The sequence below is a fragment of the Spermophilus citellus genome (genome assembly GCF_964194105.1).
Source record: "Spermophilus citellus genome assembly, chromosome: 6".
Lineage (NCBI taxonomy): Eukaryota > Metazoa > Chordata > Mammalia > Rodentia > Sciuridae > Spermophilus > Spermophilus citellus.
The window spans coordinates 8,235,886-8,252,795 of record NC_138187.1 but is presented as its reverse complement, the minus strand read 5'-3'; the positions used below and the strand labels follow the sequence as shown (position 1 = coordinate 8,252,795).

Here is a 16,910-nt window from a genome sequence, read left to right as displayed (position 1 = left end):
CCTAGGAGGTTGGGGGCTCTGTGGCCCATGGCCCCCACCCCGGGGTGGCCTGAGTGCAGACAGTTGGTATGGGTTCTGGGGTAACATGCATAGAGTCGGAGTCCACTACAGCTGCCCAAGTCTGGCCATCCCGGGGAAGGACAGACCATGGACTCTGTAGCCAGAGGCCCTAAGGTCAGTCCAGGGCCAGCTCTTTGCTGCCTATGAGAGCAACCATGTGGCCTGGTCAGGGGTGCACAGATAGGGGAATGTAGGCGATTGGAAGGGGGCCGCGATGCCTTGATTTGCCAGGAAGCTGTGTCCAGATATGGCTGGATGATGCTGTGTATGAAGCAAAGCTGACTCTAGTGCATAGGGTCACTAGAGAGCTGGAGGGGGGGTCAAATCTGTAGCTGGGAGCAGCCCTCCCTCTCCACCCTTGTCCTCCTGGGATCAAGAAGAGCCATGGGGTCCTAGCAGACCCCTGGGTGGCAGAGAATGCCCCATGTCCAAGGAGAAGCAAGCTGGGCCCATTATGGGCAGAGGAGCAGCTCAAGGTGGGTACCTGTCCTCCTGGCTACTGTGGAGGCCTGAGTCACCTGGAGCTTCTCTTACCCTCCCTAGGACCCCTGTGTGATCTCTTCAGCAGGAAGGGGATCCACAGAGGGACCTTCTGTGACCAGATGGATTCAGGGATGAGGGGCTGGACAATCCGGGAGTCTAGAGGGCACTCATTGAGAGTAGGAGACCCCAGTGGTCCGGTCAGGCAGCTCCAGGCTGAAGGCCCATCCCACTGCCATGTTGCCATCGGCCTCACTGCAAAACCAGGCCCTGCAGATGTGGCTCACCTGCCATGGAGCCCTGGTGTGTGGGGTCAAATACACACAAACCCTCGGTGGCCCCGGGAGCCTGAGCAGCCGGAACATACAGTGTGACTAGAGTAACTCCTCCTGAGCCACCCTCGCCCCAGCATTAGGGGTGAAGAGCTTCGCCCAGGAACAGCCCCCACACCCCCACACTCCTCAGCCCAGTAGCCTGCTGCTCTCCCACACCAGGGACGAGGGCCCCGCGTGCTGATGGGCAGGGTGCGCAGAGCAGCTTGAGCCTGCAGGTGATAATGAGGCTGGCAGCAGAGGCCCAGAAGGGCTGTTATCTCCTGAGCCTCTTTGCAGACACTCTGCTGCTAGAGCTGGTGATGATCTGCCACTAGCGGTGAGGGGCGAGGCGTGGTGGGACAGCAGAGAGTGTCTCACCCCCCAGCACCTGGCCAACATGGGGCAGCAGCTCTGCACAGAGTGACAGGACAGGGGACAGGTTTGGCCATTCCTGTCCCTTCTCCAGGTAGGCAGCCTGACTCCCTCCTTGGTAGTGGCATTCAAGGGTCTGGAACTGGTGACCCCACCCCAGCCACTTGGCCCCTGGGGTGTTTACTGCAGGAGGCAGGGATTGCAGGCTATTGAGGGGTCACTGTTCCAGGTCCTGCCTGGTGGCCTCCAGGGGCTTTGAAGAACTGTGTGGACATGACATGAACAGTCCTCAGCCCTCACAGTGGTATGGCTGGCCGTGCTCCTGGGCCCCTATCCATGAGCTGGAGAGGGGTACAGGCCACCTGCTCCATGTACTGCTGAGAGGCACAGCTTCCAAGTCTCTGCCAGCCCCAGAATCCCTGGACTGTCCCCCCACTGGAGCTTCATGGTGGCAGCACCCAGAGTGAATTTAAATGGCACACTAGAGAGCAAGAGCAGGGCTCTGGCTGTCGCCGTGGTGACCAAGCCATGATAAGTGGTTTCTGTGGGGCCAGGAGGCAACGTTACTGAAGGGAGGATCTGGAGGCTCCTCCCATGCTTTCTGCCCCTCCCCTGCAGGTGTCAAGGCTGCGGAAGAAAGGGCAGGGCTGCCAGGCAAAGGCTGGGTGGGGCCTGGCAGGGGCAGCTGTGTGAGAGTGACCCACACAGAAAGCAGAAGGCTGCTGCCTAGGCCATGTTTGCCTCTCCCACTCAGTGGGCAGTGAGAGTCCAAGGAGCCAAGGGCCTGGCCCAGAGAATGCCAAAGAGGGCAAGAGGCTTCAGGACTCTCTCCATCCAGCATGTCCACCTCCTCCCCTGACCCAGGCTCTGTGCCTTGGTCCACACTGCAGCAGCCAAGGCCTCCCGCAGGAAGCCCTCCCTGCCCTGCTCCCACTCAGGCGCCCCATCCCCATCCTGGTGGATGATGATCCCAGGAAGGCTCTCTGCACTTGCCTGCTCTCCTGGGGTCTGTGACTGCAGGGGTCCACACAGGGACTTAGAGTGGCCTATGTAGGGGTCAGCAAGTGGTGGGGGCAGGGGCAGCAGAGCCCAGGCTCTTGGGGCTAGGTGTCCATGTGCAGATGGTTTTGCACCTCTGTTCCTCTCCCCTTTCCCTGTAGGGCAGTACTAGCACCCTGTGGGCCTGGGCCTCAGAGACAAGAGCCTCCTCCCCACTCTTCAGGGTGTGACCAGCCCCCTTCCTGGGTCCTATGGAGGCAGGGTGCTGGGGAGGATCAGCCCATCCTGAGGATACAGGAGCTGAGGGTAAGGCCTGGGGTGTAGGGGAAGGAGCCATGAGGTGACCCCAACAGGATGCCCAAGGCCAGAGATGGCAGGAAGAAGCCAGCCCAGAGGGGAGGGGAAGGCCCAGCTGGACAGCCCTGCTCTGGACTGGACAGTGCAACAGTGAAGTTGGGTTGTGGAGAGCCTCTGTCTTCACTTAGACTGATGATGTCCACTGAAGCATAGGACCACTGGCCCTCAGCTCTGAGCCCTCATCTCTCCAGGCCAGGACAATGGGGTCTACAGGCAAAACCTGGCTGTACAGGTTGGGAGATGGTACCCAGATGGACAGCAATTGGACTCCACCCTGGACCACACGCATCTGCAGAAAGTCAATATGTTTTTTATTTGGGACAGCACAGTACCACCGGGTGCCAGCAGCAGTCACTGGTAGCCGGCCAGCTGGAGGATGCTGGGGTACCGGGCACGGTGGGCCATGCACTTCTGGCGGTCGATGAACAGGCTGTTGGTCTTGATGGCGATGTCCTTCTCCATGCTCAGACGTGTATCCTCCAGGTTGCGCAATGCCTGCTCTGCCTCCTGGAGCTTCTCCCTTAGTGCATCCAGGGACATGTGCAGTTCCTCCACCTCGCTCACCAGCCTGTGGGCGGAGGCGCATGAGTGGGTGCTCGGTGGGGAGCAGAGTTCCAGAAGTTGGGGACTCTGGGCAGGCAGGAAACCCACAGGGAAGCTGACCCTATGGCACGCAAGACAGGGCCAGGGCCATGCCCTTGGGTGGAGCCCTAAGGGCCACAGTGTGAAGGAAGAGGCTCTTCTCTCCAAGTTATGCAGGACCTCCACCAGCTGCTCCCAGCAGGGAAGTGAAGCCTTTGCCCTGGGCTCTCCAAGACCCTGGGCAATAGCAGCACCAAGTGGCCAAGGTAAGCAGTAGCCAGCTGACCAGGCTCAATCCCTGATGACTGGACACAGTACCCACCACTGGAACCTGCTGAGGCCTCCAGTGTCTTGAACAAATTGAAGGACAGAGAAGGAGAAAGAAGGGGGGACTCATGTTAGAAGGGCAATTGGGACTTGATGAACTAGGAAAACAAGCATGTGACCCATTCATGCCTCAGAAGGAACACAGTCACTCTACAACAGAGAGGCAGGGTGGGCAGACAGGCCTGCAGGGCCTTCCTCTGGGCCTGTGGCCTCAGAAGTTCAGCTTGTCAGGCCCTGAGGTCCCTTGCAGGAAGATCAGACAGCCCTGAGTGACATGGAACCCTGACATGCAAGCCCCACCCAGGATCACATCCAGGGTCCATATCTGCTTGTGTGAGAGGCTTCAATGGCTGAGGGAGATCAGAGACTCTGGGCACCTGAACTGGGCAGTGTCCCGGCACAGCTCCACATTGGGCCGGAATGAGCGTTGGTACAGGCGGGTCTGGGCCACGCGCAGCGGGGCCTCCTTGTCCTTGATGGCCTGCTTCAGCACTGCCACCTGGTGCTCCTGGTCACTGATCTCCCTCAGGATCTGCAGAGGACAGTGTCATGGCCCTGAGCCAGGCCTGCACCTGCAGGCTGCCCTCTCTCCCTCCCAGAACTTCCTCCTTCCCTGGCCACGCTGTCCAGGCCTGGCTGGAGACCCCAGCCTCAGGGCTGTGTCTAGCAGGAGCCCCATCCAGGGGCACCCAGTGCAGCCTGCTACATCCCAGCTCTGGCCTGAGAGTCCAGAGCCCTGGTGGTCAACAGGCCCCAACCCTGGGACATGGAGGCAAGCAAAGGCCACACTAAGTGCCTGGAGTCAGAGAGAGGCCAAGACACACTGTGCCCCACACCTCCTGACCCCAGCCCACCCTGCAGGCTGTCACTGCTGGTCAGCCACCCAGAAACTTGGAACTTCCAATGGAACCTGGTTTTACACCAGCTTAAGGAGTGAGATGTGAATGCCTGCTTCTGGGGTCTCACAGGGGCAGGGGGCGGTGCCCGGAAGGCAGAGGAGGGTTGAGGAGGCCCCTCATGGCTGGGCATACCGCAGAGAATCCAGTCTCTCTTTATGGAGCAAGAATTTCCAGGAGTGGGCGTGTCCCAGGGAGGACTTGTCCCATAAGGAGTGGGCGTGCCCACGCGGGGGCGTGTCCAGGCTGGCGCTTTTGACAGGGTAGGCTTCCCAGAGGCGGGTATGTCCCCTGCGACCCCCACCTTGTGCAGGTGGCACCGCAGCTTGTGGAGCGCGTCCTCCAGTTCCTCGCAGCGGCGCGAGAAGGCCAGGTTGACGGCGTCGCACTGCAGCCGCAGGTCCTCACTGGTGTCCCGCAGGATTGCGTCGATGAGCGTCCGCAAGTTGGCCGAGGCCAGAAGCTCCCGCTCGGCGCGGAGCAGGTTGTCTTGAGTGAACCTGGCCCAGGTCTCGGGCGTGGAGGCGCTGCGGGCGGGGACGTGGCCGGTCGGGTGGACTGTGCGGACCGTTCTGGCGCTTCCCGCGTGCTTTCCCGCCCCGCCCCGCGTGACCTCACCAAGTGCCCCCGCGCCCCTGTAGCCCCGCCCTGTAGCGTTCTCGGTGCCCCCGCGGTCCCGTGACCCAGCAAGTCCTGGTAACTCCGCCTCGTCCCCACGTGTCCTTCTCCGAGATTCCAAGGCCCCGCTACGTCCCATGGCGCCCCATCCCTCGCCCCACGGCCAAGCCACATCCCCACCGCCCCCCACCCCAGGTGGTGTTGACTCCGGCGGGTGCCGTGTGCCCTCTGCTGGTCGCGTACGGAAACGCAACCTGGCGCCTCCCTAGCCCTGTGTTAACTGCACGGATGCTGGGCACAGGGTCAGCGGTCTTTTTTCGGGGAGCTACCAAGGATTGAACTCAGGGGTACTCGACCACTGAACCATACCCCAGCCCTATTTTGTATCTTATTTAAAGAGGTGGTCTCGCTGAGTTGCTTAGTGCCTCGCTTTTGCTGAGGCTGGCTTTGAACTTGGGATCCTCCTGTCTCAGCCTCCAGAGGCACTGGGATTACAGGCCTATGCTACTGTGCCTGGCTGGAGCAGGGGTCTTGTTTGCTTGTGGGTCCCAGGAACAGAGTGCTGCCTAAGAGGCTTGGGCAATGAGAGTATTTGGGGTCTGGGGGAAGGAGTCCTGAAGATCTCCACAGGGGCAGCCCCGAGTGGGCAGGTGTTGGGCTTGCCCTGGGGTTCCCACCTTTCCTCCAGCTTGGTGGAGTGTGGGTGGAACTGCACTTGGGTGCTCTGGTTGTTGTAACGGGCACAGGTATCATCAATGTTGTAGGACTCCACCTTGTCTGACCAGTCCATCTCGCAAGTCTCCTTGTGCTGCCGGTTCAGCCTGGGGAGGGAAGGGTGGTCTGGAGCCACACAGCACCAGGACCATAACCCCTCCCAGCTGCACGGGCTCCAGCTCAGCTCCAGGACCTGGACTATCCAGGGTGTCCCTGGGGCCCTCACAAGCCAGCAGTGCCAGGAGCAGCCCCCCAGGTAGGAGACTTCAGAACACATGCTGGCCTGGTTGAAACTGTCAGCCCTGTGCTACCGACTGGCCTGGTGGCCCCCTCCCCTCTCTGAGCCACAGGGTCACACACCCCCATGTCCTACCCCACAGCTAGCCTATGGCTGGAGACTGGGCCATCCCTAGGCCACCCTGGGGGCCACTGTGACCCACCGTATCTGGTTCACAGCCTGCATGATGGTCCTCTTCAGCAACTGCTGGATGTTCCGGATGAGCTCAGCCTCCTGGAGGAGGAGGAGACCCCTCTTGAGCAGCAGCCCTCCTGCTATCACCCCTGGTGAGGGTCTGAGGAGGCACAGGCTACTATGGGCCCTGGATCCCTGTAGAACTTCAGGTCCAGTCCCTCGTCAGCCTTCACCCCACTGTTTTTTCCTGGAGAACAGGGTGAGCCAGCTTTCTTCCTGGGCTCATTCTGGGCTTCTTAACCTTTTTGGTGGCGTTTTTCTGCCAGGGGCTTCTAGGGGCTGCGGGGAGAGTCACCTGAGACAGTTTCCCTAGGCTCTGAGATTATCCCCAAAGCCCACCCAGTGCACTGAAAGTGCTAGCCTTACCCTCTGAGGACCTCAGAGAATCAAGAATGTGAGGGGAATGCTGGGTTTCCTTTTGGGGGGTGTGTTGGGGGGGTGCTGGGGATTGAGCCCAGGTTTGCTCTACAACTGAACTACACCCCCAGCCCTTTTAATTTTTGAGACATATCTCATTAAGATCCTCAAAAATTAAATGAGATGACTCAAACTTGGGATCCTCCTGCCTCAGCCTCCTAGGCTGCTGGGTTTACAGGAGTGCACCACCATGCCCAGTGTGGGTTTCTGTTCTGTGTAAGAAGGACCCTCTTCCCTGTGACTAGGGTTTGGTAGGGTTTCTACGCCCCTCCTCCTCTGTGGTCTGTGTCCCTACTCCTGCACCTTCCTTGGTGTTCTTGTTAGGGAATTTTGAGCAGGCAGAATTTTGAGCCTCGCAGGGGCTCCTTGGAGGGAGTGGGTGGGCATGTGGAGAGAATGTGGGAGGGGAGGGACTCAAGTTGCTGCCTGAGTGTGGGCTGGGGCAGGGGCTCCCTGAGGCCCTGGGACTGGCTCTTTATCTCCCTGAATCTCAGGTTGCCATAGGCCTTTGCATACAGAGGCCCTGACTTTGAGAGACTCAGGAATTCTGCAGACCCAGGAGCAGCAACCAGGCCTGTTAGTCCCCCTGGGGCTCCCAAGGCCATGTCATGCTGGGTTTGAAGGAGACAGGGAACATTCAGAGAAGGGAAACTCAGGAGGTGAGGAAGGGGCCGCATGTGGCATGAACAGGTGCAAACAGCTCCTGGCCCGCCCCTATGCCTTCTGCTCTGACTGGCCTGAGTTTCCATTGTGAGAACAGAAGTCCAGGGCAGGGCGTCCTGGGAGGGGGAGCCTCAAACTTGGCCCTGGGGCCAGGGCCAGGCTTCACTTCCCAGAGCTCTGGAGAGGACGGGCCCTAGGGCGGCAGGTGCTGTCCTCTGCTCACCTTCAGCAGCTCCACCTCCACATGGTCCCGCACGAGGTCGGGGTGCTGGCGGCGCTCCCGGCACTGCAGGTTGTCCATGGCGATGGAGTAAGGCACCGCCGAGGCGTCCAGGGCACGCTCCAGCCGCAGCTTCTGGGCCAGCAGCAAGTCAGTATCCACGATCAGCTCCTCCACCTCCCGCTGCAGCTCTGACTTGCAGCTGTGCATGTCCTGCAGGCGCTCACCCACCCTGCGCGTGGAGTCCTGCTGCGTGCGCTGGGCCAGCGCCTCCGTCTCCGATGCCAGGTGCTGGCTCTCATGCCGCTGCCGCTCTGAGTGGTCACGGTCCGCAAAGGCCTGGTGGTAGTGGGCATACAAGTTCTGGTACCACTCGTCCATCAGGTACTTGGCCGTGCGGAAGCCGGTGGTGGCCAGGCCTGAGGACGTATAGGCCCCCGTATTGCAGGCCACATCATACATCTTGGGTGATAGCTCACACGGTGGCACAGTCTGCGGGGCCGGCTCCTTAGTCAGTAGCACATCAGTCTGCGCCATGGTGCTGGCCACCCAGCCAGGGGCTGGGTGGGGCACAAGGGGGAGGGTCACTGGCAGTCAGCAGGGAGGTCAGCAGGACAACACCAGCCACAGTATCTCAAGAGAACGCAGCTCCTGGTCGACCAAGCGACAGGACACTGTACACACCAAGGGCCTCCTGTTGCTGGGCAGCAGGGCCCCTCCTTCGGGGGAGGGGGAAGTCAGGGCCAGCAGAACTGCCTCTTAAAGGGCCCAGCAGCTCCTCCCCATCATCCCCCCCCCCCCCATGACTAAGGTGCAGATCTCCTGGAGGTTCCTGGGTCCAGTCCCAGGCCTATGTGTCCCTGTTCTAGGGGGGACAGAGCAGGGGGCCATCCCAGGCCTGTGTGTCCCTGTGATCTGGGAGCCTTGGGTGGGGGGGGGGGGGGATCCTGTAGCCCTAAGCACTCTGTTACCTTTGTTGGCTCATCTGTACTTTGTGCCTAGGGTTGTTTTCCGGGCCTGGCCCTGTGCTGGACTCTGTGCTCCAATAGCAAGACAGTGAGGCCCTGTCTCTTATGAGGCCCTGTTGGAGGGAGGGGCTGTCCGGGATGGGCCTGGCGTGGGGTGCTAGTGCAGACAGTGCACCTCACCTCTGCAGTCCTCGAGGGGGCTTCTCTCCTGCCTCCAAGTCCCCCATACCAGCTCCACTCCACACCAGTGGTCCCTCAGCCAACCCCTAACCTGCCATCTCAACCAGTCAGAGCCTGCAGCCCCAGGGAAAGCAGTCCCAACCTGGTCCCTGCTCCACACTTGGGAGACTGAGCCCAGGGCAGTGCCTACTGGGACCCTGGCCACATCTGCTCCTTCTAGCTGTCCCAGCTTAGGTCTTCCTGGGACAGTGCAGGGAGGTGGCTGTGTGGGGTTGAGCTCAGCCTGTGCCTTAAGTCAGACTGCCACATCTTCCCCGGAGGGAGGCAGCAGGTCTGCCCAGTGTGTCCCAAGGTCACTCAGAGCTAGGTTGCACCCCAGGAATCACGTCCCATCCATCCTGGGGCCAGGGAGAACCAGGCTAGGGCGACACCCAACATGAGCACCAGGTGGCACTATTGGCTGTAGAATGTTTCTGGGCACCAGCTCCCTGACCACCCTGCTCTGGGTGGCCCTGCAGCCTCTCTGCTGGCTTCCCTGGAGGCACCCCACCACACACTATCCTCCCAGCAGGAAACCTGCATCCTACCCCAACAGGGGTCCTGTGGCTCCAGCCTTTTCTGCCTCCTCTCCCTCCAGTTCCCCTGGCCCCCAGCCTCCTCCTCAGACACACCAGCTTTGGCCTGACCTTAACCAGGCTGTGCCTCCTGGTGCCCTCCCCTACACTGACCTCTCAGCAAGGCCCTCGTTCCGTGCTGCTGTCACAGAGGTACAGGTCTGGCCTGGCCTTACCTCCCACATGCAGCGTGGCCCTTATACCACCTGTGCAGCAGGTGCTTCATGCACAAGGGCTTTGGGGACAGCAGTCCTGAGACTTCCCTGACCAGACTGAGCAGCTGCTCCTGCTATCCTTCCGGGACGGGAGGTGGGACCTTGGGGGCTGATGTGGCCTGGGGCCCATCCTCAAGCCTCTCTGTGACTTCCCCAGATGGCTGCAGGCACAGGACCACTTGGGCAGGACCCCTGGCTCTGCCTTCTGTCTAGAGCCTGTGCGTCACAGGATGCCCTTTCCCATAGCCAGAGTGGTGGGGAGCTGCCGGCCTCCATCCCCTGGCCCACACCCGGAGGACTGCAAAGGAAGAGGAGGCCCGGCTGAGCCAAGCTTGGTGACCCTCAGCCTCAGTGTCCAGGTTCCAGGGAGCATGGTAGGTGGGCCCTGCTCCCATGAGGCTCTGTCCCAGGCAGAGCTCCAGGAGGCTGGCTCCACAGCCTGGTGGATAGAGTACCTGGGGGGATGGGTAGGGACTTTCCCTCTCAACCACTGTCCCTGGCCCTCTGTCCAGAAGCCAGAGGTGTTCATGGGTGAAGGTAGCCTGAGAATAGCTCCTGCCCCATCCTCTATGAGGCCAGGCAGGGGCCCTGGCAGCCTGTTTCCCTGCCTGCTCAGGGCATAGCCTGAGTGGAAGCCACTAAATGGTGACCTTGAGGCCTTCATGCCCCACACAGCCTGGGCAGTCAAGTACAGGAGCAAGGCCAGGGTGGGCAGCTATGCAGGGTGTGGTGCTGGAGCTGAGCGGACACTTGTGGAACTCAGGCCTATTGGATTTGCTGGTTTCCAAATTACATTTTCGATGGGAGGATTGGTTCTTGGAACTTGCCATGGTTCCCTGGGGCTTGGGCCTTGGCACCCCTCCCCTTGAGGATTTGGAGCCTCAGTGGGGTCAGAAAGGCCCTGGGTCCCATCCAGACTGTGCTTGCTGCTCAGAGACCAGGAGCTCCTTCCTCCCAGAGCAGCCCCAAAGGGTGCCCCTAACCAGTTCTCTGCAGAGTCCCTTCCCTCTAGGTGCCCCTGTCGTGTGGGGTCTCACCTCACAAGCCCCAGGCAGCCCCTGAGCTGGGCCAGAGGGGGCCTGTTAGAGCCCTGCTCAAGCACAGGGTTGGAGAGGGTAGGGCCATGGTCACCTGGCTAGCTGCAGGCAGTGGCCCAGGGGCTGTATGGCTGTGGGACCTGGCTCTGAAACATGCATCTCTGTACAGGGGCCACTGGGATTGTGGATGGGTAGGGAGCTGCCCTGGCCTCAGCCCACCCCATGCCGCCCAGGCAGTGTTCTGTTGAGTCCTAGTCTTGTCCCACCAGGGTAGCCGCAGAGTCACTGGCCCTGGCTACAGAAGGGCGGCTTTGATACCAGTCCTCTGTGATAATGGCCTTGGGCCCCAGGGGGCCCAGGAGACTCCAGGGCTCCATCCCAGTTTCACCCAGGGTCATGACCTTGGCCTGACTAGTAGCTCAGACCTCAAAGTTCTCCCTGGAAATGCTGTGACCATCCTTGACCACCTCTTTTTTTTTTTTTTAATGTATCAGTTATTTAATTAGATTCTATGTAAGAAATTTAGAACATCAATTTGTGATGGTAAATTTTATTTGAGAGCAAAAACGGATGGCATATAGCCCCGGAGATAAGGAACAGCTTTGGTTTGGGGTGAGTCCACAGCTTTCTGATCAACCTTGCGCTGCTCTGTGATCTCGTATTTCTCTTTCTTTGTTGAAGATTCCACCTTCCTGGTGTCTGGGCTTTTTTTTTTTTTTTTTAAGAGAGAGAATTTTTTAATATTTATTTTTCAGTTTTCGGTGGACACAACATATTTTTCTATTTGTATGTGGTGCTGAGGATCGAACCCAGTGCCCCATGCTTGCCAGGCGAGCGCGTTACCACTTGAGCCACATCCCCAGCCCCAACTTCTTCTTCTTGAAGTAAGCATCAGTGAGGTATTTGGGATTTTCATGTTGCTGACATCAGCCTTTGTGGCAGTGGCGATGGCACATTTCTGATGTGTTCTATGCAGAGGAACTTGCTTAAAGGAAAGAGGTGCCGACCCAAGTAGCAAGCCACTGCTCAGCGGCTTTGGGAAGACCCCTTTCTTGCCTCCCTGGTGCCCGGTGAGAAAGATCAGGATGGGCCTGGAGTGAGGCTGGCTCGCAGTTTCCCACCCGCTGTCTGGGGGTGTTTTGCCATGGCTTAGCAGCTTTCCTGGCACATCTGCAGTGGGATAGCATCTAGGCATTTTGCAAAAGCCTCACCACCCTGGCACCTCCCGTTCTTGTCACCACCAACTGGTGCTGTGACAGCAGCAAGAACCTTCTCCTCCTTCTCCTCGACTTTGATGTAGCAGCTGAGTGCTTCCTCTCGTACACGGCCCTTCAGGAACACCTCGCAGATTGGGAGTATCTCCAGCTCCTCCAGCCAGGACAGGGTCTCGGCTGCAGTGGGGCTTCCCCTCTTGGGCTTCTCAGCTTGGGGTCTCCCTTTTTAACTTGCCAACGGCATCAGCCTTCTTGGCTGCAGGTTTCTTCTCCTAGTGTCCAGATCAGCCTTCTCAACTGCCCTTGTGTAAGATGGGAAAGAGAACTGAGTCATCCTTGACCTCCCGTACCTGCACGGCACGTAGATGCCGAAAGCTTCTTCTGGAGCAGCAGTGACCATGGCCTGTCCCCAGAGACTCTCCAGATACCATTACTGGGGTGGGCCTGGGTGAGAGGGACCTTCCTGCTGGGTCTGGCCAGCTGGCCTCAGGCCAAAGGCCCCTGCCTGCTGTCTCCAGCCTGGAAGGTACCAGCAGGTGACCAGCATGTCACCTCCACTTAGCTTCACAGCCTCCACCTGTGACAGGTGTTTCCTGGGAAGCCCAGATAGCCAGGACGGGCCCAAGGTCATGCAGCATGGTGGGACTGGGAGAGAGATTGAGCCAGCTGGCTGTCCCCCACCCTGGCCTGGCCCCCCTACTTATCCTGGCAGGAACGACAACTTAAGGAGCTGTGCAGGGGTGCAGGGGGTGGCACATCCCTGCACCTCTCCTGGGACCAGCAAGACGTTTTGATAAACAGGAGGACTTAAAGCAGTTTGGACAGCTATGAGCTGGCCCTGCAGCAACTGGACACCATGTTTCACATGGACACGGGAAGCAAGGGAGAAGAGGCTTGGGGGAGGCAGGCCCAGGAGGCTTTCTGGAGGAAGAGCACTGTAGGCCACAGTCTGCAGGAGACACAAGTCGTGCCTGTGTGGTGACAGGGGCTTGGGGTGACCCTCCATGGAGTCCCCACTGTGTCTCTGCACATGGCAGACCAGGTGGACCAGGAGGCTGGTGATCCACTTCCTCGATCACACCCCAGCCTCAGGCAGGTGCAGAAGGGGCCCCAGGACCACGGATATTGCCACAGAGGCAGAGCCCAGGCGAGGCCCTATAGCAGCTCACCTGCTTGAAGCTGAGCAGCTGGCTTCTGGGAAGCTGTGTCTACCTCCAGCACCCAGGTGCTCTGCCCAGCCTCTGCATCAGGCAGCCCAGTGACCCAGTGCCCAGAATGTCTGCCCCGGGAGTCTTAGCAGTCCATTCGGCTTTCTGGAAATGGTCTACTCTTGCCCCTGCCTTGGCAGTCCCTGCCTTGCAAGTGACCCCACACTATAGAAAAGGACTGCAAACAATGGGGGCAGGACAAGAAGGACAGGCAATAGCCCATCCCTACCAAGAGTGCCTGGCACAAGCACACACACCCTCAGAAGTTGGGAAGCACCCACAGGAGGGCAGGACCCATCAAAGGAGCTGTTCTACAGATCCGGGCATCCAGGGTCTGAGACAGACTTGTACTAAGACGTGGCTGGAAGCTACCTGGTGCCCTGATGGCAGCATGATGGGTGTGGAGCTGGAGGGACGTGGGCAAAAGGCCTGGGCCTAGACTGGACCCACAGAAACTGGATGGAGGCTGGGCAGCCAGAAGAGACCCTGGCTGTCTGGGCTGGAGGCAGTCGAGAGGAGGGTGCTGCTGGTCTCCATCAGGCTGGTGGGACTCCTAGGGCAGAGCTTTAGCCCTGGCCAGCCCAAGTGCCCACTGCCCACCCTGGCAGAGGAGCTGAGAAAGGCCCTGAAGTTCTCTGTCTTCTTTCAGGGCCCAGGGTGTCCTTGGGTCTGACCCTCGCATGTCCTTGCCAGGTGTCCCTGAAGCCAAGGAGCCAGGAGGCGGGTGCCTGCCTATGCAGGCCTGCTGTGGGGTGCTGGCCCACGGCAGAGGAGGGGGGCATCCTGGGCTGCTGCCTGCGAGAATGGCCAAATCCCCAGTTTATCAGCTCAGCTTTATCTCCAGAACTCCTACAATTTTCTAGAGAAGAAAATTAAATAGAGGATTTAGCAGAGATTTTGCTTCTGCAGAGCCGGGTCAGGATGGGCCAGCTTCGTGGAGGTTGCTGATGTCCAAGCTGAGGCCATGCAGGTGGGAAAGGGTGCTGGCCCTGAAGGCTTGACAGCTAGTAGCAATGTGACCCCCGTGCTAACCAACCATTGGGCATCCAGCCACACGCAGAGGTCAACCCACTTCTGGTGGTCCCCACAGAGGATCCAGGTGCAGAGGGGATAGGGAACCACTGGGGTTCACGGGGGTCCCATCTGTCTCCATGTCAAAGGTCTGAGGCCTCAGCTTCCCCTCAAGGTAAGAGTCCCAGGATCTGCTGGTGAGGGGCCCAGCACACCCCTAGGACTCCTCAGTCACAGGCCTGGAAACAGGAGGGGAGGCAGCAGCACCAGGGGCATGGGAATCCAGCCCATCCCCGGGCTTAGCAGGTGGACTCTGAGGGGCTGAGGGGCCTGGGTCTGGGCGGGGATGGGGGCTGCCATTGGAAGCTTTCCAACCTCACCTGGGGGCTGGGCAGAGAGTGTGATCCCCCAGGGACAAGGCCAGCTGCCAGGCTCTGAGGCCAAGGCAGTCCCCGCTCCTCAGAGGATGGCTCAAACGCCAGCATAGCCTTTGTAAACTGCTAGGAGACCTTCCAGCCTCGCAGGGTCAGGGACAGCACAGAGTAAAGAGGCCCCGTGCTGAGTGGGCGATCAGAGCAGCTCCTCCCTGCCAGGCCTCTGGAGCTGGCAGCCTCACCTGCCTGCTGCCCAGAAGAGCCAGGACCAGTTCCCAGGGCTGCAGCACAGGAGCCCCCAGCCAGGCTGAGGCACCCAGCACCAGTGGGCTGACCCTTGGGATAGGACTTGAGAGCTCACAGCACCTGCCAGGGACAACCTGTGCAGTGTGCTGGTGGTTCCAGTCCCAGCCCCGTGGCCCCAGGAGGGACTCACCATGCCTCCCAACTGTGCAGGGCTCAGAGAGGCCCACACACCTACTGCAGCCCACCCTGGGTTCCTGGGCAGCTCCCCACCTGCTGCCTCCATGGGCTTCCCAGCATTCACACCACATGCCTCCAAAGGGCCTGGACTTGGCGGTGACGAGGGTCCCAACCGTGGGGAGAGGTGGGTAGCATGGCTTGCTGTCCTCTAGTTATGTGGGATGGAGGACAGCATGGCTTCTGTCCAGGGGCCTGTGATTCTGGTCAGAATGGGCCCTGCTTGGCCAAAGGCAGGACCTACTGCAGAGAGAAGAGAGAAGCGGTCTGACCTGTCCCTCCACCTCTGGCCAGCCCTCCACCTCTGGTCAACCCCTCTCTGCCATGATAGGTCTGGCCTCACTTTGTCCTCTACAAACTGACCTCCCCAGTCCCCCATGAAGTTTCCTACCCTGGGCAGGCTCTGGTGGTCTTGGCAGGGCCTGTGGGGAGTCATGACCATATCACCTCTGGCTAGATCCAGCAGACCCCAGTGGAACCAGCTGGCTGAGGGCCTGACCTTTCCTAGGAGGGAAGACTCCAGCCAGATGGGGATACTGGACCCTTGTCCCAAGGTGGGCAGATGTGGGCCGCCACAGTGGAGGTTCAGGCTGGGCACTGGGCACATCATTGGAGTCCAAAAGCAGGGACTCTGGGGCCCATCCAGCCCCGCCTCACTGGTGATTTTGCAGAAGTCTCTACACGGTGTACTTGTCTACCCACAAATAGGAAGGACCAGGTAAAAGGCCCCGCCGGGGAAGGAGGCCCAGAAGGCTGGGCTGGTATAGGGGATGGTGACACCTCAGGTTCCATCTGGGACAGAGACATCCTGCCCCTGACTACTGCAAATCACACCCTGACTCTCTAGCCTTGAGCTGACCACTGATGTCCTTGCTGCCCTGGGCTATAGTCTCTGTGGAGCTTCCTCCATCCTGAGTTCCTGGACCCTGTGTCCTCTGCAGCCCCAGGCAGTCCAGCTGGGAGGGAGGACTTTTCCACAACCTTTCTAAGATGGGTCTCCTGCCTCTGGTCAGGACACAGAACATGCCCCATGCAGCATTTATAGAAGCCAAGCTCAGTCCTGAGCTGCAGACTGTGAGGTCTGGGGATGAGGACCTGGAAGCAACCTTGGAGGGGCCACACCGGGTCCCCAGCTGCTGCAGGGTCTGCCACCCACACTGACCTTCCTTCAGCCAGGCGCCCACTTCCCCTCCCAGCAGGTCTCTGGTGGCCACACAATCTGGCCCTGTTCTCGGGTTCAGCCAGCCGTGGCAGTGGCCCCTGAGACCTTGGGCCGTCCCGGAAGAAGCTTTGGGGAGGGGCAGTGCTGGGAGCTCTCAGCAATCTGTGATGCTAAGAGACTTGGGAACATCTTCTGCAGAGCATTCTTGGGCAACAGAGCTGATTAGGGGTGTGCTGGAGCGAGATAAGGGCTGGGAGAGTCATTTGTAGGGCAGACCCTGAGAGCCACCAGGGTGCTGGTCCTCCCCAGCCCTGTCCCACTGGGAGGCGGCCAGTGAAGGACACAGTGCCACCCTGAGATCAGGACACTGTGGGGTCCTACAGCCTACCAAGGGCATACCAAGTGCAGCTGGGGGGTGTCAGGACCCTGGACCGCAGGCCTGGTCTGGCTAGCCCCATGTGCCCCCCACCTGAGTGCAAAAATAGATGGGAGGGTCTGTGCCCCACCCAGCACTTAGTCCAGACAGCCAAAAATAGACTTGGAGAATGTCGACTGGACGCACACACCAGGTCCCCAGAGGTCCTCTCTGGAACAGTGGATGTGGCCTGGAGTCACTTAGCTGATGGACCCAGGGGCACTCAGAGTTCATCTCTTCTCCAGGAGGAGGCTAAGAGCCCGCAGGAGAAGTGCAGGTCACAGCCACCCCACCCTGCCCACCAGCACCCCGCCCGGCCCGCCTGCTGCTCAGGCCACCTCCACCTCCTGCTCCCAGTCAGGGCTTTGGGCCTCAGGACCCCTCCTCTGATGTGACCTTCCTTAAAGGAGATCCCCTCCTGCTGGCCTCCTTCCCTCAAAGCCAACCTCAACCTTCCCCCACCACTCCCCTCCCCCCTCAGCCTGGTGGTGCACTGCACTCTGCCCCCACCCCTGCCCAGAACCCCTACTGTGATGAGATG

General features: G+C 59.9%; 1 protein-coding gene and 1 pseudogene across 3 annotated transcripts; both read right to left on the bottom strand.

Moving 5' to 3' along the window:
• Window positions 1-2,933: 2,933 nt before the first annotated feature.
• Window positions 2,934-8,028, bottom strand: TEKT4 (tektin 4; the record flags this gene model as incomplete). Of its 2 annotated transcripts, none has more annotated exons than XM_081298281.1 (6): window positions 2,934-3,150; window positions 3,869-4,023; window positions 4,692-4,914; window positions 5,683-5,826; window positions 6,160-6,230; window positions 7,495-8,028. In XM_081298281.1, 6 exons carry the CDS (start codon window positions 8,026-8,028, stop codon window positions 2,934-2,936), a joined length of 1,344 nt encoding a protein of 447 aa, XP_081154407.1. The 2 variants fall into 2 exon arrangements, with proteins under 2 accessions (XP_081154407.1, XP_081154408.1); XM_081298282.1 differs by having other exon boundaries at window positions 7,510-8,028.
• A 3,027-nt stretch (window positions 8,029-11,055) lies between these two features.
• Window positions 11,056-12,119, bottom strand: LOC308652308 (large ribosomal subunit protein eL6-like; annotated as a pseudogene). The gene is made up of 3 exons: window positions 12,070-12,119; window positions 11,361-11,907; window positions 11,056-11,204 (listed from the first exon to the last, which is right to left on the bottom strand). The product of its transcript is annotated as a large ribosomal subunit protein eL6-like (transcript).
• Between the last annotated feature and the right edge of the window lie 4,791 nt (window positions 12,120-16,910).